Source organism: Gigantopelta aegis, chromosome 4 (assembly GCF_016097555.1).
Source record: "Gigantopelta aegis isolate Gae_Host chromosome 4, Gae_host_genome, whole genome shotgun sequence".
NCBI classification, from domain to species: Eukaryota; Metazoa; Mollusca; class Gastropoda; order Neomphalida; family Peltospiridae; genus Gigantopelta; species Gigantopelta aegis.
In genome coordinates this window covers 117,090,559-117,111,902 of record NC_054702.1, presented here as the reverse complement: position 1 = coordinate 117,111,902, position 21,344 = coordinate 117,090,559, and the positions used below count along the sequence as shown (strand labels likewise).

At 39.6% G+C, this 21,344-nt stretch overlaps 1 protein-coding gene and 2 non-coding genes across 3 annotated transcripts in view; 2 read left to right on the top strand and 1 right to left on the bottom strand.

Moving 5' to 3' along the window:
- LOC121370220 (ectonucleoside triphosphate diphosphohydrolase 1-like) overlaps positions 1-7,695 on the bottom strand; it is a 37,002-nt gene extending 29,307 nt beyond the window's left edge. Inside the window, exon 1 of the mRNA XM_041495341.1 lies at positions 6,689-7,695. Coding sequence (XP_041351275.1) covers positions 6,689-7,040 — 352 coding nt within the window. The 5' untranslated portion in view covers positions 7,041-7,695. The remainder of the gene's footprint in view (positions 1-6,688) is intronic.
- Positions 7,696-13,139: 5,444 nt separating this feature from the next.
- On the top strand, positions 13,140-13,212 carry Trnar-ucg. Its single transcript has one exon. It is a non-coding gene; the product is annotated as a tRNA-Arg (tRNA).
- Positions 13,213-16,971: 3,759 nt separating this feature from the next.
- Trnar-ucg lies at positions 16,972-17,044 on the top strand. Its single transcript has one exon. It is a non-coding gene; the product is annotated as a tRNA-Arg (tRNA).
- Positions 17,045-21,344: the final 4,300 nt, after the last annotated feature.

The following is a 21,344-nucleotide window of genomic DNA, read 5'->3' as shown; positions in this document are numbered from 1 at the left end:
ACTGTGGGACCGTTACCAGCAACATGGATCAACACGTGACCTCCCTAGATCCGGTCGACCACGGGTCACTACCCCCGGGCAGGACCGCTACATCCGGGTACGCCACCTTCGGGAACGATTGACTACTGCCACCTCCACAGCCGCAGCAATACCAGGTTTGCGCAGGATATCCGACCAGACCGTACGGAACCGCCTACATGAGGTAGGAATTCGTGCCAGGCGTCCAGTTCGAGGTGTCATCTTAACACCACAACACCGTCGACTCCGACTGCAGTGGTGCCAGAGCCTCAACTGCGATGGAGACAGGTGTGGTTCAGTGACGAGTCCCGATTTCTGCTCCGACGTCATGATGAAAGATGTCGCGTGTATAGGCGTCGTGGTGAACGTTATGCGGCAAACTGCGTGCAGGAAGTGGACAGATTCGGCGGGGGTAGTGTCATGGTGTGGGCAGCCATCTCACACACTGGCAGAACTGACCTGGTCCACGTGCAGGGCAACCTGAATGCACAGGGCTACATTGACCAGATCCTCCGGCCACACATCGTTCCAGTTATGGCCAACGCCAACGCAGTGTTCCAACATGACAACGCCAGGCCTCACACAGCACGTCTCACAACGGCTTTCCTACAGAACAACAACATTAATGTCCTTCCTTGGCCATCGATATCACCGGATTTGAACCCAATTGAGCATCTATGGGACGAGTTGGACCGACGCCTCCGACAGCGACAACCACAGCCCCAGACCCTGCCCGAGCTGGCAGCAGCCTTGCAGGCCGAGTGGGCCACCATCCCCCGGGACGTCATCCGTACTCTGGTTGCTTCAATGGACAGGCGGTGCCAGGCAGTTGTCAACACACGCGGAGGCCACACCCGGTATTGACTCCAGATGACCTTGACCTTGGTGGTGTGTCCTATCACTTACTCACAATGGACTAGAGTGAATTGTGAACAATCCTGCAACATTTGGTAATTATCGGACTCACCATTCAATAATTAAATCAATTCTCCAAATGTTACGACAATGTGGTTTTGCGTTTCTTCTTTTGAAGAGTATATTATGTTAAGCGCTCGACATATTAACTCTCGTCAACATGTATGTCTTTTTCTTTTACAATTCTCTTTTTGGCTGTACAGTACTGATGCAGAAGTCGAAAACGTTGCAGGCCTTAGTACATTTTAAATTACTAGTGTTTAACATAATGATAGTTATTTTAACATTGTATGGCCGAACGTTGATTCATTTCTATCGCAACGGGATTACATAACAATCATAACCATTTTGCATTCAGTTTATATACGCAGTCCTCGGCTGTTACGGCCGTGGTTCATATAGCAGTTCACATAGCCGAACTCCAATTCAATTAGATTGCCGCTTAAGCAATAGGCGAACTTGTTGGCAACATTTAAAAAACGGGGGCAAAAGTGCAGTAATAAACTATGAATTGTATACTAATATGTTTTATGGGTAAACTAATGACGTTTTTTTCGTTTTGAAGCGAAAGTTCAACGTTATATTGAAATAAATTTTCGAATCATTTCGTATACCCTCAGTATGTTTTAAAATTCTTTTCAAATCACTGGCATAATTCTGCAAGTAAGGTTTTGATTGGTCGAATGAAAGGTCAACTGGAAATGAGCTCCAACGGGCTGCTGTTAGATCCACATGGAATAGTGCTGAGTGGAGCTAATTTTAATCAGATTGTAAAGTTCCCAATGATCAATATTGTTATGATTCCTCAAAATCTAAACTTAATGGTTCATTTGAAAGATAATGTAACAGAGATGTGTAACCTATAAAAACACACACAATATGATCCACATACCAGTATATATGGGGTTATATTTCATGATTGTGGAACATGTTCGACACTCGCACTCTAACTCCATTTGCACGTGGGAACCAAAGGCAAGGCGAGTTGAAACAATAATTGTTTTTATACTACTGTGATCATTACAACACTAACTGCAAGATCCAATAAGACGTGTTTAGTAGAGATACAGTTTGGACAGACACTTTATACAGACAGATAGCAATTACAGAGTGGTGCTATCTAATTAAGACCGATTCGTTGGACTTGTTTGTGCTCCACTGAAGCGTGAACTCAGATACCGGCCATGATGGATGTGTGAAGCATGGGAAATCAATGTATTAGTGAAGGTGGAAGCGCGCGTTGTTTGAACGAGATCTCAGCGCGGTGCCATGTTATCCACTGGAGTAATGAGAAGAACATCAATCCGTTCACTCACACAGCCCGCTCGAGTGTGGTCCTTTCATTACCCAGCACAGGGGACTACACGCGTCAATAGACGTTACAAGTGGAACCGGAGCACCACGGTAATGACGTTCAGACAATCAAAACCACTTCTATCAGTGCATATGTTTGTGTAACGCCATCACGCTTCCTAACTTTGAAAATCAACTTCAGTAAATAGTTATTGACATTTTTTTACCATGCGCGAAACAAAATAAGTAGTCATCTACATGTAGCTGAATTTTTCTGAACCGCCAAACAGTGAATTGTGTTATTAAAATATAGCTAAACAGTATATTACAATAGTCTCTGTGGGTATCCATAGACAGACAGACAGTTTATTCAGTAAAAGGCGTTACATGATTTAGTCACATAAGGGTCTGCCATTTAATTTTATATTATAGTAATAGTAAAGCAGTGCATTTATAAATATTCAGTGTAAAAAAAAGTTCACCATTCATTCTCAATCTAAATACATAGTATAAGAATTTTGATAAATTTAATAAAAAGTTTTCGTTTTTAGATGCCATCAGATTAATGAAGATAATTGTTAATGGTAGGCCAGCATTTACTGTCACAAAGGGTAAAATGTACATATTTCTCAAATAACTATATTTTTTTGCATACAAATAATACATGCACCTGATCTTCAATAAAAAAAAACCCTGATTATTATCGTGACAAAAAGGTATCCATATGTGTAATGGGTTGCGCTTTTCCACGTTATAAAAATAACGCGTAAAAAAGCAGTTCCACAATTTGATGAATTTATATTCGGATGAGGTCATATGAAAGTACTTTTTAATTATCAAAATTAGCGACAATATTGAACCCCCCCCCCAAAAAAAAAAAAAACCCCCAAATAATCCGAATATTGGATGAATGGAATTCTTCGAGCACTGCTCGCTTCAGACAGTTCACCAATTAATGGAGTACACGTTTGATAATGGAGTACAATCGATTACCATACACGGTTACCTCCCTTCAAATTTCGTGGTCATTGGTGCACTACTAATACATTATAAAACCCGAAATACTAGTGGAACTTTAAAGATTTAACTTATTTTGTCAAACAAACGTTACTAAGAAAGTTTACTATAGAACAAGCCTACATGTCCAACATGTGTTTCATAAAGTAGCAGATTTGTTCTGCAAAACGACAATGTACATTTTAATCCAGGGTTGAAAATTAACATGAAAACCATGGTCGCCAGCAAGGCCAGTTGAAGAACAATCTTACTGGCCCTTCTCAAATTCATCCAGCCCTCCAATTTAACTGCATAACGAAAATCAAAACTCTAATTTTCTTTGTATAATAATAACCATATACATGTATATAGTCCGTTTGCGTCAAAAGGAAAATGATGGATTGGCATGTAACTTCGTAATGAATAAAGATAAAATTCATATTAAAAAACATAATATTATTAAGTTTTAAACCCATACCAACCCAAATACCATTTTTTTAAAAAAGGAATCCATTATAAATACAAATGTTTTTTTTTACAAATTACCAAGATTGATGGAATCATCCACTATTTTGGCAAATATCCATTCGAGTCTGCATTTTGCAGAGATATGGCCCTATCTCGTATTACGGTTTTGCCATTCAGATTACCTTGGATGCTCCATCAATTACCTTAAAACCTGTATCAGAAAAGATTTAACCTATGCCGTTTTATAAATATTTTTTTTTATTACATTATTATTATTTACATGCCAATTAATTGACTTTTGGAATAATCCCTGTAGTAATGAAAAATTTCATTGCTAGTGTGAGTTAAAACTACAAGATAAATTTTAAGCTTGTCCCAGAATAAAATACTAGTGAGCTAATTAAATAGAATTAATTTGTACCGCGTAACATTTAATAATGTCAAAAAGTAGGTCTACTAGATAATTATGGCGTATCCAGTCCCCAGACCAAATCGTAGAAGCTGAGACTGAGTCTGGTCAAAATATAAAACATGTTCTATAACATCGTCTCCTGCCGGATCTGTAATTCGTGCCAGCATCGACGCATTGTGTTTTGTCACATTGGTCATTCGATTCAGTTTCAGTGCGTTTCTTTTTTAACTGGTACCATACTCGCTAGACTCTAAAATCTATGGCTGCCCAACGGACTACCTTTGTAAAATTCTTAATCGTCCTTAGTCAAAAAAGGGCGACTGCTAATTTTCAACCCTGTTAATCGATTAGTCATCGATAATCGATCGGTTGATTATTATCTATCACGAAATTACACCCGATCACCAGTAATAATTTAATACATGTTACATGTACACGTAGTTAGCAATGCAGTACTGACTCACTTTTCTCATATTAATTATTATGGGCACTTGTTACATTATTGATCGAACTTTTATTGCATTATGAGCAAATATTACATTATTTATTACATTATTTGCTGTACACGTCAAATTGAATTATTGGAGATGCACCATCTAAAGCTCTGTTACCACAGTCAGGCTTTGCGCACATGCTATTATGTAAGTGAAGTAAATCCATAAACACGTGTATTTGAATTTAGTAAGCAAGTACTTTGCAAGGTGAGTGGGCAGTAAAACTGTAAAATACACAACATTCAGCAATATATTAGGCTGCGAGTTTGTTATGGAATAAGTCTTGCAAATCTAAATAGTCTTCAAATCTAAATAAGTCTTCAAATCTAAATAGTCTTGCAAATCTAAATAGTCTTCAAATCGTTTTAAAACAAACAACATTACTTAAAATAGTTTTCTTTCCTGACACAGTAAATTAATAGAAAGTTGTTTTATTAGGCTTTTGATTTTCTTTTTTCTTAGTAAAAACCTGTTTCTAGAGGTTATTAATTTGGTTCAGAGTAACCCAGGTATGTGAGATTTACTACACCCAGGCAGTGTGTCCTGCAACACACACTGATATATTTCTATTTGTAATGTGCTCTTTCTAAGTTTTATTAATAATGTATTAACTTGTAGATTTACACCAGCCGGTCGTCGGAGTGCCCATTACATAAACGATGGCAGGACAGAGTACCACGTGCACAAAACAGCTGATGTCGCAGTTTGAAGAGGAATCGAACAAACAGTTTTTCATTCACAATCACATGATTTTCGTTTAATCACATTTTATTTTTGCTAATAATTCACGATGGATTTGCGTGGATTGATCCTGGATGGTTCACCAGTGTCTCAGGTGTGATGGGATTGGGGAAATTAGTGCAAGTAAATCATACTTGAGATATTGTTTTCCAGACCACTGAATATTGCAGTACACACGTGTTCATTTAATTTGTTACAACATACATCATACATGTATATATATATATATATATATATATATATATATATATATATATTGGGAATTTTAATGCAGAAATTGGAATTTTCAGTTCCACTTTCTTTTGGGAAGGGGTCCATGATCGGACCCACAGAACTCCTGATTTGGGACTGCATATCGAAGTACATTTCAATTTCAATTTCTGATTTTTCTCTTTCACCACTCAACAATATTAGTTATTTCTCGCACTATTAACTGATTCCACAGTTTGCGCTATAATACGTTTTCCATATGCAGCGACATTGTTACAGATGATAGAGTGCAAATTGTCCATCCGCCCTTATCTATCCTAGCGAACATAAATGTCAGTTTATTCACTAAAACCCTCATAAAAAGGAATGCTAGCAGCACGCATCTATTAAAACATCAGTTAATGGGGCATTCCAACCTCGCTCTTAAAGTAAAGGAAAAGCAATTGCATTTTGAAGAGCATCTATTATTAAAACAAAATTCCTTAAACACACGGCCCCAAACCTATAAGTAGCTCATTTCATAATACATTCTTCCAAATTCCTCGTCGACGGATTGCAAATTGCGTCAAAGCACGATGTTCAAATAGCTCATCATCAGATCAAATTACCTTCAAATGTTCTAATCACTAATCATCAGATCGTTACCTGTAAATATTCTGATCTTACTGCCCCATATAAGGTTAGCTCCAACAATAGGATCATTACTATCATATTTTTCTCGACTATCCCATTTCTATTCTATCTACTCTCTACCTTTTATTACTATATATTAAACAATATTAATTATGTTAAATATTTTATGCCATTAGACATTGTTATTATGCTTTAGATATATATGATTATGAATAGTGTCTGATGTCCATCTTGTTTAGGAGAGCACTTATATAGGCTCTGCCTGTTGTGCAATCCTTTTGATTCTTTTTTGATCAATAAAATATCTCAAAACAAAGAACCTGTAGATGTTTAAATCACTAATTACCATATTATGTTACCTCTAGATGTCTAAATAACTAATCATCAGATACGTTACCTTCGGATGTTTAAATGACTAATCACCAGATACGTTACCTGCAGATGTTTAAACAAATAATCACCCGATACACCTGCAGATGTGCAAATGACTAATCACCAGATACGTTACCTGCAGTTGCCATCAGGTAGAGCGGGGTGTCTGCAATAGCGTCCTCTGGAATGAGCTCGTTCACACGGCTGATGATGCTGGCCATGTAGGGCCACAGTTCGTCCTGGTGCCGCGCGAAGTAGCCAATTCCTGGCCGGAACTTGAGGTTGCTGCTTTGAATCAGCTCCATGCGCGGCAGATCTGAAAGGCGACCTGTCGTCTGCCATCGGTAGGCCTTCACCTTCGTCCCACTACTTCCGGCGTCAAGAACCACGCCATAACGTGTCCGTGGAAGCGACGTGGACAACGACGTATACAAGGGAACAAACAAAACGCACAGCGTCATCCACGCGTTCGGCAAGCAGCGAGTCATGTTGGGCAGGTCGGGTGGTCCTTAATCATCTGGATTGGTGTTCACCTGGACTGATGGTGTGTGCTGGCCGACGCGGTACCAGTCCATCAATAACGTGATACGAGAACCCACGACGCCAGGTGACAGCACCCAGGCAAACTCGATACATTCCTTCACTGATACAGGCTGAAGGACGACTTCCGTTATTAGGAACGCCGTGGTCGAATCTCACATTCTCATCGGATTTACTTCTGAAATAAAATAAAACAACTGTTTCACGTATGGTTCGGCCATTCAGTGCATACGAACGCCCTTTAGCATGGTTTACTTTCACTTTCAAAATCTACCTGCCATGTTTTAAATGTGCCACTTAGTCTAAATAAGAATGTTCCAACATGGTTTGAAATGTGTCGATCTAACATAAGCTGTGTGTAGTACTATAGACACTCGCTGTTCTTTTGCCAGACACATTTTTATTTCTCGATGAATAACGTTGTCAAGGAACGTCATATCTGATGACGTCACTTTATATTGCTAGTTTGTCTGAGCATTACTGGTAAAAAACAAAAATAAAATTAATTCAAAATAAAATATGAACTATTAGTGTTATTATTAATACTTATCTACGTTTAAAATTTAATTATAAGTAGTGTCTGTTATTTCTTTTACCTTCATTTGGGTACCCCCCCCCCCCCCCCCCCAAAAAAAAAAAAAAAAACCCCACCAAAAAAAAAAAAAAAACCCCAAATCATCCGGTTTCGCCGATTCACACGTTTTGTGGATGATGTTTTTTGCTCATACCCCGATGAACGTAAAAGAAATAACAGACAATCCTTAAATATGTTACTGATAAAACCAGATTGGTTAGATTTATATGACAACACAAGACTAGTGACACCCAGCTGCAATGTTATGAAGCCAAACGATGGCACAATCGGTAGCCTACTGGGGCGGCAGGGGCGGCAGGGGCGGCATTTTTTTTAAAAGTACATACTTATACATATTTTAGCATTCTGTTTGTTTAATACTCTGACAATATCTCCCGAAAGTAGATATCTTTGAAAATGTTTCAAGCGGGAACACTCGTGCAGCTCCATCTGCAAGACGCGGACACCCTCCCACACACACCCTCTCACACACACCCTCCCCCACACACCCTCTCCGCCGCCCCAATGTCAAATTCCTTCCGACGCCATGGTCTGTATATCAGAGGCTAAAAGTTTCATAAATACTTGAAATTTTAACAGAAAACTGACATTACCATAAATAATACACAATCATACCACGATCTTACTGACAAAACAAACAAGGCTACCACGACGATCTAACTGACAAAACAAACAAGGCTACCACGACGATCGCTGGCAGGTGCTAATCGTATTGTTTATCATCGAGAACATATTTCTGTCCAACTAAGCTCTATGCTGATGTGGTTTTCTTTCTCAGAAAATACCATGAAATATTATATAATTAATGAACAAAGGTTGTTCTTATTTCTATCAAGATGAAACAAGACAATAATAAAAATGCAATAGCAATATAAACTGTCATATTTTAGATAGCCCTAGTCCTATTACCGTGCCATGATTAAACGGTATGTTTTTAATGATGGCAGTGTCTGCGCTTAACTTGTTTTGTTGGAGTTGCCACCCGGGCACGTTCACTTGCCCGAATAATATTTTTGATTATTGATTTAAAAAAAAAAAAATTTAAATCGGTCGCCAGGCGGGCAACCTTACTGTGGGTTTTCAGTCGCCCGTCGTCGTTTTCAGTCGCCAGGGGCGATCGGGCGACCGTTAAGTTCGAACCCTGTGATGGAAATAACTTCATCTCAATTGTACTATTTTATTTAGTTCACACATTAATATCTAAAAAAATATAGCTACGTTGATATCTCAGTACACAAGAAAACGGGATAATTAGCTTCGTTTCACAGTTATATTATTAAATTATTTTTACAAATGTCAATAATTAGCATCATTCGTCCAGTGTTGTGATAGTACCAGCCTGTGAACACGGTCAGAGTAAAACGTCAAACCGCACGTGCAATGGCAGACGATATTTCTATTACAACTCCAGTTGTAAACGGCCTACTGTTCTCAAAGTTTGCCACTACATATAATTTATTATTTATGTTACTGGAAGTGTCCGAGACTGATATATCAAACGCCGTGGTTTGTGATGTCCTGTCTGTTTGAAGCGCATATAAAAGTTGACTTGCTGCAAATGATAAAAAATGAGCGAGTTTCCTCTAAGACTATATTTCACAATGACCAACTGTTTGACATCCAATAGTCGATGCTAACAACTCAGCGTGCAGTAATGGTGTCGTGAAACAAAGCAAGTTTTAACTTTATAGTAATGAAATAATTGTAAATAACTTAAAGATAATTGTCTGTTGTTGTTTTTTTTCGGGGTTTTTTTAAAATCCCAAAACGCTGTTAGGTCTCTAAATGTTCCAAAGTACTCTGAAATGAGTTGATACTGCCAAATAATTAAAACCATACAAACATACGCAGGTGTATATGCACGCACAAACATTCATATACGTCAATAGTAAACAACATATTATGCCATAATGGCAAACAACACATGCTCGAGAACATGTTACCAGTGACGTCATCATATTTAGTACTCCATGGATAATGATTGATAGACAAAGAGAATTATGTTTTAAACTTTATGACAATCATATTTATAACAATTTTAAAAAATCTCTTGCTTTAATTTTTTACACAGCTGTGGTGTCTATACGACCAATTACTTAACTGCTACTTACGTAAGATGCTTTAACAGATGGCAGTAAAACCGATCCTCAGTGAGCGGTACACAGAAATGGTTTACAACATCGCCATGATCGTTAAGTGTGGCCGAGTTGTATCGATACAGACAGCACACGCAGACCCCAGTGCTGCCACCACGCGCGCGCGCAAAACCCCGCCGATAAGATGGCCGTTCGCCGCTAGCTCGCGCGCTCATTTGTCTCTGGAAGAACGCAATTCACGCCGAGACAGATTACTATGTTAGGCTTTTCGCAATTATACCATTATCCAATTTAGAGTGTATTAACAAGATATAGGTGAAGTATGAACGCTAATGTAACAGTATATCCCAGGGGAGATGCCACTAGATTAATTGCGCTTGCGAGTGATGTGGTTAGAGGTAAATGTGATTCAAGTGCACGTTGGAATGGAATTAAATCAACTCATCAAACAACTGTCCAGTCGAACAGGCGGTGGCCATACATCATCGATGGTTTGTCTATGGTCGCTCTGTCCCAAGTGGTTTCACGACCAACAAATTCCATCATACCGAGCATATCAATGCTGTCTCAGATCGCAGCCTGTTGTCATAGTTACTTTGGGAAAAAACTGCGCGCAAACAGAAAGACATCGAGATTTATCGCACTCGGCTTTCAGCTTTTATTTGTCAATAGTAATTGTCAATAGTAATTGCCGACAAAAACAAAAGAGTTTTGTGTATAATGTTCCATGACGTGTGGCTGGAATTCAAAAACAAAAGAGTTTTGTGTATAAAGTTCCATGACGTGTGGCTGGAATTCAAAAACAAAAGAGTTTTGTGTATAATGTTCCATGACATGTGGCTGGAATTCAAAACACTGAATGAGCTTATCAGATTATCACCAAGCGTAGATCACCGCCATGATGGATCAGAAAACGCAGGCGGGATATCATTATAACGACATGCGCATCGCATAGATGGCCTCAAACCACAATTAATTTCGCTATATGTTTCTATATAGCCTTAGTGGCTATAACATTTTAATTAATATCAGCAGGCCCGTGAAGTTTTGTATGTACCTTTGCCTGCATGGGTTACACATACCCTGAAAAGGACAACCCCTGTTGTCCAGCTCTTTCTCCCAGCATATTGGTTTAAACAGACACACCCTCTAAACCAGGCCGGAGTACACCCATTTTACACAAAAAGCACTACTTTTGCATGGACCGGAATTACCACAAACAAGTCTTCAATGTCAACAAGTTACACATGTTTACAAACTACATGCTATCCCCTGTCACTTCAGTCAAACAGTTGCCACTTCATAGCTGTCTGCCATGAAATAATCACAGTCAAACAGCAGACTACTTGCGCGGTCACATTTCCGGATTTTGGACAACCAAATGGGAAGATAACTGTAACCTGAGGCCAGATATATCGGGGATGATTGCCTTTTCTAGTGTACAATTAAACTTCTCGAAATGTCCACCATGCGATAATAGTACCCTTGTAAGAGTGTGTGAATTAGTATCCGTGAATATGTAATTAAAAAATAGTGCCAATACCATGTCAACGTCAATACACTGAAACTGTTCTGATATAATATGAAAAACAATAACAAACAAAAACAGACAAACAAAACAAAAACACAACCATCAGGCCAGGTGATGCATCTGTTTACACAACAAATCTACGTGCACGACATTGTTATAGGCAAAGTTTGGACCAATCGGTTATTGGCACACCTTCATGGCAGCACGCCGACTCTCATTAAATAATGGTACAAGCTACGCATGTAGTGGTTTTCAGACATGAATAACAAATAACACATACAGGTTGTCACGTGTGCACATTCCGTCTCCAACTGTCGTACTAAGAAGATTCACACCACAAGAACCAGGAGTCAACAAGGTATCACACCTCCATTGCCTACACGTTCGCTGCATTTCAAATAAAATACTGTCAGGACAGATTCTGTGAAGAACGTATATCAGTAGTGGAAAACATATGCAACTGCCATTTGTTTTTTCAAAAAAGTAGAATTACTTTGAAACTAGGTTAACAAGACATATTTCAAGATGCCCACTCTTAAGACAGACTCCGATCATAGTTCCAACTGAGAGTATAAACGATGCACACATTTTATTATTTAGTAATGAAAATAAAAATTAACTTAAAAAGACTCGATAATGTAGACGTACAAAGACCCACTTACTCCTAACCCGGACTGTACCGACTGTCAGACTGAAAAGCGGATTGGTAATAGAGGTCCATAGTCTCTACTGACACGAGTCACGTCTTTCTGGCGTTCCGTTATCTGGCCTCAGATTACAGTTATCTTCCCATTTGGTTGTCCAAAATCCGGAAGTTTGACCGCGCAAGTAGTCTGCTGTTTGACTGTGATTATTTCATGGCAGACAGCTATGAAGTGGCAACTATTTGACTGAAGTGACAGGGGATAGCATGTAGTTTGTAAACGTGTGTAACTTGTTGACATTGGAGACTTGTTTGTGGTAATTCCGGCCCATGCAAAAGTAGTACTTTTTGTGTAAAATGGGTGTACTCCGGCCTGGTTTAGAGGGTGTGTCTGTTTAAACCAATATGCTGGGAGAAAGAGCTGGACAACAGGGGTTGTCCTTTTCAGGGTATGTGTCCCCCATGCAGGCAAAGGTACATACAAAACTTCACGGGCCTGCTGATATTAATAAAAATGTTATAGCCACTAAGGCTATATAGAAACATATAGCGAAATTAATTGTGGTCTGAGGCCATCTATAGAATGCATGGCCGACTGACTTGGCATCACTCCGTGTTTACACTGGACATTGCTCGGTGATCGTACACGTAAACTATGGTTAATAACGACCTCAGCGTCACACACACAAACAAACAAACTAGAATACCACTGATCGAGAATCGTGCACAAATTAGTTTCTGGTTACAGAACCATAGAAAACAAAACGTTATATTACAGTGTTTGACGTACGATTCAAAGAACACGTACCATCACAATAAATAGATTAAATACGTTATTTTAGTGATAAGTGATATCATGAAATAGTCATGTTCCAATGATCGATTTTAATCAAAAATTGACAGTTTTGGCTCATATCTTTAAATACTCAATGAATGGCTGTAATGTACGATAATGAAATATAAATATATATATATATATATATATATATATATATATATATATATATATATATAATTTCATCTACTTTGAAGGCCAGGAATTGCCTGTTTCAGTGGTTATGGAAAGAATTCTTACAGAATGCAAACAATATTTGAGTGTATGTCTGTGAGTGGGTCTGGTGGTGTGGATCTTTATGTTTAAAATTACGTGATACAATGTCAACAATTCAAAGTAAAATTCATGGCCTCGTGGCCTAATGGATAAGGCGTCTGACTTCGAATCAGACGATTGCGAGTTCGAATCTTGTCGAGGTCGATTTTTAAAAACATTTTCTATATGCTACTTTATTATTTTTAAAATAAAGAATTGCTAATACAAAACTTTGTATAATATAGATATATAGATATATACATGTACATGCAGATACTCACGCGCACACAGACACAGATATATATAAAAAGAAACGCAAAAGGGTACAAATGGGTTATAACTCCGATTTTATGTTTCCTACCGGTTCATGCTTTGTGAATATAAGGTCATTGCATGTCCCAAACACATTCCCACGGTTACATTCGATAAAACGCAGCTACTGTACAATAAAGTTCCAAAATGTGAATATTCGCAAAAACGCAGCCACGTGCAAACCATGTCACCACTGCACGTGCGTTGTCTGCACGTGCAACATGAACACTGACAGTATAAAAGTGCAGGGTGTTCGCTTGCCTGGCCTCTGTATCTGGCCGACAGTTGACAATCCAGGACATGCCACGTCTCAGTGAACCGCAGAGAAACAATGCCATCGGCCGACTAGACGCAGGCGAATCCAGAACGGCCGTTGCCAGGGCATTCCATGTGTCCCCAAGCACCATCTCCAGACTGTGGGACCGTTACCAGCAACATGGATCAACACGTGACCTCCCTAGATCCGGTCGACCACGGGTCACTACCCCCGGGCAGGACCGCTACATCCGGGTACGCCACCTTCGGGAACGATTGACTACTGCCACCTCCACAGCCGCAGCAATACCAGGTTTGCGCAGGATATCCGACCAGACCGTACGGAACCGCCTACGTGAGGTAGGAATTCGTGCCAGACGTCCAGTTCGAGGTGTCATCTTAACACCACAACACCGTCGACTCCGACTGCAGTGGTGCCAGATTCATCGACAATGGCCTCAACTGCGATGGAGACAGGTGTGGTTCAGTGACGAGTCCCGATTTCTGCTCCGACGTCATGATGGAAGATGTCGCGTGTATAGGCGTCGTGGTGAACGTTATGCGGCAAACTGCGTGCAGGAAGTGGACAGATTCGGCGGGGGTAGTGTCATGGTGTGGGCAGCCATCTCACACACTGGCAGAACTGACCTGGTCCACGTGCAGGGCAACCTGAATGCACAGGGCTACATTGACCAGATCCTCCGGCCACACATCGTTCCAGTTATGGCCAACGCCAACGCAGTGTTCCAACATGACAACGCCAGACCTCACACAGCACGTCTCACAACGGCTTTCCTACAGAACAACAACATTAATGTCCTTCCTTGGCCATCGATATCACCTGATTTGAACCCAATTGAGCATCTATGGGACGAGTTGGACCGACGCCTCCGACAGCGACAACCACAGCCCCAGACCCTGCCCGAGCTGGCAGCAGCCTTGCAGGCCGAGTGGGCCACCATCCCCCGGGACGTCATCCGTACTCTGGTTGCTTCAATGGGCAGGCGGTGCCAGGCAGTTGTCAACACACGCGGAGGCCACACCCGGTATTGACTCCAGATGACCTTGACCTTGGTGGTGTGTCCTATCACTTACTCACAATGGACTAGAGTGAATTGTGAACAATCCTGCAACATGTGGTAATTATCGGACTCACCATTCAATAATTAAATCAATTCTCCAAATGTTACGACAATGTGGTTTTGCGTTTCTTCTTTTGAAGAGTATATATATATATATATATATATGTGTGAGCGTGTATCTGCATGTGCATGTATACTAGTATATATTATTATTATTTTATATATATGTGTGTGTGTGTGTGTGTGTATCTGCATGTACATGTATATATCTATATACTAGTATATATTATCATTATTTTATATATTAAATTGTTCAAGTTGCTGGTTTCCTATATTCCATAAATATGGTATTCTGAGCTGACCACATGTTATTTGGGGACTAGCAAATCGTCTCGTCCAGGGAGAATTATCACAGACGGGAAATCTACAACATCGTGTGAGCTGACCACATGTTATCTGGGGACTAGCAAATCGTCTCGTTGAGTGAGAATTATCACAGACGGGGAATCTACAACATCGTCTGAACTGACCACATGTTATCTGGGGACTAGCAAATCGTCTCGTCCAGGGAGAATTATCACAGACAGGGGGAATCTACAACATCGTGTGAGCTGACCACATGTTATTTGGGGACTAGCAAATCCGTCTCATCCAGGGAGTTATCACAGACAGGGGGAATCTACAACATCGTGTGAGCTGACCATCTCTGTGGAAATAGCGACGCTATCTGGAGAAAGATCTAAGACAGAGCAACCCATTCTGACCCTTGTCACAACTACAGTCTGCAGGGGAGGGGATTTTAGCTTTGGTTTTCACTAGTTTTTATTTATTTATTATTAGTTTTCATTTATTTATTATTAATGTGGGGGTGGGGGACATGTCACCCTGACTAAATCGGAAAGCTGCCACTCTTGTAGTATTGTAGTACGCGCACATATAAATGCGTGTAAATACGCGTATATATGTCAGGCCTATCTAACAGCACGTTCTACAAATGTAGGCCTATACCCACTAAAATTAATATTCATTAAACCGATTCCTAGATCACTGACAATCGACCCTCCATTCACTCAGAGTTTTTATGGGTCAATTTGTATATCTTTTTACTGAACGGACATGTCATGTATTCTGTTTATTTCGTTTCATTTGTCAATTTATATGCTTATAAAACAGCGCAATAAGGGCTTCACAGCTCTGTATATAGCATACATAGTTTGGCTCGAAAACGAAAACATCGTTGGAAGACAAATCAGGTTCATTAATTAAAGTCTGCGATAGCTTTCTACGTTTTTTATTTTTTGTTTGTTATACCAAACGGAAGACACAATGCCAAGTGTTAACCACACCAATAGGCTATGTTCCAGAATGAGGTATACACTTATAAAGTTCAGAGTGTCAGTTTATTGTGTATACTTATTGTCACAGTTAATTGCAATAATTACATCATTTAACGGAAATTACAGACTGCATGCTTTACAAAAATAATAATCGTAGCTTTATTATATATAATTTGCTCGTTTCTCTATTGAAGGAAATAAATAAATACAAATAAATAAATAAATAAATAAAGCAATTGAATATCTCACTATCGATAATTATTCATTGTTTTTAAAATCTGAAATGTGTCGATTTAATATTATTCAGGGCGACCAACTTATATATATATATATTTAAAGCAACTAAATCTTATTACATTTTACATTCTCGGTATTAACTAAACTAATGCTTATTACATTCTAAATTATCGGAATTAAAATCTCTCTCTCTCTCTCTCTCTGTTTGTCTGTCTCTCCCTACCTCTGTCCGTCTCTCTCTCCCTCCCTCTCTCTCTCTCTCAACCTGAACACTGTATTGTCTACAGTTTTGTGCCATTACCGAGGCGTGTAATTATTTATTACTGTACCTGGATCCAGATAATTATTGAATAATGAAATATTGGCCTCTCACTGTTGTTTTTCTTTTTCTCTCTCCACTCACACACCCATACCCACATCCCACCCACAAAGATTAAAGAACACACCTGCAGTTTGCTATGTTTATTATGAAACGTCAGTACAAAAACAAGTAAAAACAGATTTGTCTTGTAGGGTGCGTGCGTGTACGTGTATATGTTTGTTTGTGTGTGTGTGTGTGTGCGTGTGTGTGTAAATCTATATGTGTGTGTGCGTGTGTGTGTGTGCGTGTGTGTGTATTGGTAGATATTTTTAGAATTAAAATTACGTGATACAATGCGTGATACAATGTCGACAATATGAAATATGAAATATGTACTCGTGGCCCCGTGGCCCAATGGATAAGGCGTCCGACTTCGAATCAGAAGATTGCGAGTTCGAATCTCGTCGGAGTCGATATCTTTTTCTACTTTTCTTTAATTTATAATTTTGTAAATATTATTTTTATTATCAGTTATATAATTTACATTCATACATATTCTTGCTCCCAGCATAACTGTTTTATACATTTTATTTGTCAAGTATAACGTATGTGTATATAAATAGTTATTGTGAAAACGTGCGCATAGAATGAAAAACACTATTGTCTGTGATGGTGATGCAATCTTTAAAGTGAACAGGATGAGATACAATGCCAACGGTTTACCATTGTAATTTGGAGCATACAATACGCATACATTCTATTTGTGAATGCCAACATTTAAACTATAGTTCTATTTACATACATCAGACAGATGTGCAGATAAGGTGGACAGACGGACAGGCAGATAGAGATTGAGATATAGTGTTTACATTTGTGTGTGTGACAAAGAGAGAGAGAGAGAGAGAGAGAGAGAGAGAGAGAGAGAGAGAGAGAGAGAGAGAGAGAGAGAGAGAGAGAGAGAGAGAGGCAGAGACAGCCAGACTCAGACGTACACAATAAAACCCAGCAACAACGATGGAATAAAGATGAACAAACTGTTATTTAACTCACCTTGCTGGACTGACAGTGTTCCCGTAAAGAAAAGGGAGTTAAATGAACTACGTGATCACGCAAGCCAATCGCTGCTACTGTTATGTTTGTAGTCACAATTTCGAGGGAAATTGTATCCCGTTATGTATTTTTTCTCTTGATAATACTCACAATTCCAAAGGCTACGCAAACGCCAGACGAAATGCTAATGGTGCAGCAGAGTTATTAGTTGCCCAAAGGTAAATAAAAGAGAAGGAACGAGGTCGGAGATGTTATTCCATAAACAAGCTCCGACATCGAAATCCTCAGCGGTGCCATCCACTTTAGCAATAACGTTAAATAACGCGGGGACCTCTTGCAGCGAGTTTCGTTTTCTTTTAACGAGTTAAAATAATAAATCACACTTAACGTGTCTGAAGCACGTAGATCAATAAATCAGACCATATACTATTCAAAATAAGTTATACAAAACATTACACCCCCTCACGCCGCATTTATTTATTTATCTATTTATCATAGGCCTACTGTGGCGTTATTAACATTTACTAATTCATATTAAGCTTTGGTTCTTCAACATAGAGTAACAATGTATTCATTAGGGAACCGAAACGAAGAGAAATGTGCCCATTTTACAAACCAATCACTTCTTTTCGTAACCCCATAAATCACTCACTTCCTTTTACAGTGACTAGATAAACATATAGACGGACTATTCGTTTTCACCGGGAAGAGGGAGGGGGGGGGGGGGGGGGGGGGGGAGATATATAAACAAAATTCGAATTACGACACCTGCCTATGATCGAATAAATGGACAATTAAAGAAATAACTAAGTATTATGACACCCCAGCACGAACATAGTATACGTAAGCTATGTGCCCACACCAGTGGATCAGATGACCGTACTGCGTCAGTACTGGATGTGCTAGTACGCTTACTCCACTGCGGGACATATTATAAAGATGAAATTTAAAAACATCAACTCAAGCTAATTTGGAAAATACATCACAACATATAAGCAACTTACATCAAATTATGTCTTCGAACATAACAGCGGAGAAGAAAAAGAAGGGGGGGGGGGGGGGGAAAGCAGGAAAAGAAGTGTAAATGTCATCAAACGTGAACGTCACCAAAGTTGAATCAAAGTGAAGACTGTCATGAAGAATACGTCATTTGACTGACTCACATTATAGGTTACATTCCATAATAAAATAAACATAAACATTTAGTGTGCGGGCAATCGGACGAACTTCTGTTTACAAAGCGGTTGAAGCGTGATTTGAAACTGTTGGTCCTGTTGGATATGTGAACTCGACACCGCCATACTTTCTTTGTAATATGACCAGTAACCGGAGAGACATCCATGCTGTACTCGACGTAATAGCTGGCACATGTAAACAGGGCACGCCTGTAGTGCCCACCTTTCACCAATTGGCCCAGCAAGTCGACAGGTTTTGGCTCGTCATTAGATTATTTGCTTTTGGATATCATTATGATTTTGCAAAGAAAAAGATGTTTATTTAATGACACCCATGAACAATATTCATTTATACGTTCGGTTTTGGTTACAATTATCATTTAGGTCAGAAATTCTTTTTTAACAGTTTTGTGTACACGATGTTTTGAATGTATTGTGTGTATATGTATAGTAGAAACATTAACGTGCATGCTTCAAATGTGTAATACAGTAATAGTTCTAATCTTTAATATACTCTTCAAAAAAAGAAACGCAAAAGGGTACAAATGGGTTATAACTCCGATTTTATGTTTCCAGATTACCGTTCCTCATGCTTTGTGCAAAACAACTTGTCATCAAATTGGAGAATTACATTCAATATAAAGGTCATTGCATGTCCCGAACCACATTCCCACCACGGTTACATTCGATTAAAAACGCAGCTACTGTACAATAAAGTTCAATGGGTTAAAAAAATGTGAATATTCGCAAAAACGCAGCCACGTGCAAACCATGTCACCACTGCACGTGCGTTGTCTGCACGTGCAACATGAACACACGACAGTATAAAAGTGCAGGGTGTTCGCTTGCCTGGGCCTCTGATATCCGACCCAGACCGTACGGAACCGCCTACGTGAGGTAGGAATTTCGTGCCAGACGTCCAGTTCGAGGTGCATCTTTCGACTCCGACTGCAGTGGTTTTTTTGCGATGGAACTTTATTGTACAGTAGCTGCGTTTTATCGAAAACCGTGGGGAATGTGTTAAATGCAAATTTATTAACCGGTAGGAAACATAAAATCGGAGTTATAACCCATTTGTACCCTTTTTCGTTTCTTTTTTTGAAAAGTATATAAATAAATAAATAATTTTTAATGTAAAATTGAAGACTAATAACCCATCCCGTACGTATTGGTATTGGTATGGTTCGCTGTAATGCGGCCACTGAAATAGACTCACCTGATATTTTTAGAATTTGTATGCTCTCAAATAACGTTATAAAAGGCGAAGTGTGATTGTCCAATATTTAAATTATTATTTACAGACGAAATGTTACCTGGTCATTGGGGACTACGCAGTGTTGTTAGTTTTAAATCACTGGCAGGATTCTGCAAGTAAGGTTTTGATTGGTGGACATGAGCTCCAACTGGCTGCTGTTAGATCCACATGTAATAGTGGAGCTAATTTTAATTAGATTGTGTGGCTAGGATAGCATGTCTGAACCTTAATTGGATAGAACCACAAAGGTAAGTACAAATGAATGAAGAAAAGACGACGACTGTTGACTGGAGATAACCACCAGATGGCCAACATGGTCTGGTGAATGCATCTCCTGTATGGGAACCACATTCAACCATTTACATCATGTCCGACAAGTGGCCATGCAATTTGCCAAAATAAGTCTACCTGTTCTGTTGTATCCGTCTTATTTTTGGTTGGCAGTTGATGATCCATGAATGAAGAAAGGCCATTCCATTCTGACCTACAAAAATAGATCCTATTTTACTTGGCTGGTGGTCTAAATATTAAAAGGGTCCACAATGAATAGATTTTCGAAAGTCACAAAATTCATTGTAATACTAGTTATTTTCACGATTTATCTGAACCAAATGAAGGAAAAGTGTAATGATAATAAAAAGATAGGAGACTGGAGATGTGTACTCAATTCAGTAAGTGAGGGTGAAACATGCTGGACGATGATGTGAAGCATCCACTACCAGGACACCCACCTGCTATCCCCAGGATGTGAAGCGTCCACTACCAGGACACCCACCTGCTATCCCCAGGATGTGAAGCGTCCTCTACTAGGACACCCACCTGCTATCCCCAGGATGTGAAGCGTCCACTACTAGGACACCCACCTGCTATCCCCAGGATGAAAAGCGTCCACTACTAGGACACCCACCCACTACCTCCAGGATGTAAAGCGTCCACTACTAGGAGACCCACACGCTGTCCCCAGGATGTGAAGCGTCCACTACTATGACACCCACCCACTACCTCCAGGATGTGAAGCATCCACTACTAGGAAACCCACCTGCTATCCCCAGGATGTGAAGTGTCCACTACTAGGATACCCACCTGCTATCCCCAGGATGTGAAGTGTCCACTACTAGGAGACCCACATGCTGTCCCCAGGATGTGAAGCGTCCACTACTAGGAAACCCACTTGCTATCCCCAGGATGTGAAGCGTCCACTACTAGGACAACCACCTGTTTTAGCTAGAGTTAGACTCTGCTTCTTCCCTTACCCTTGTCAGTTCATCATGTGCCATTTGAAGTTTTTTTTAT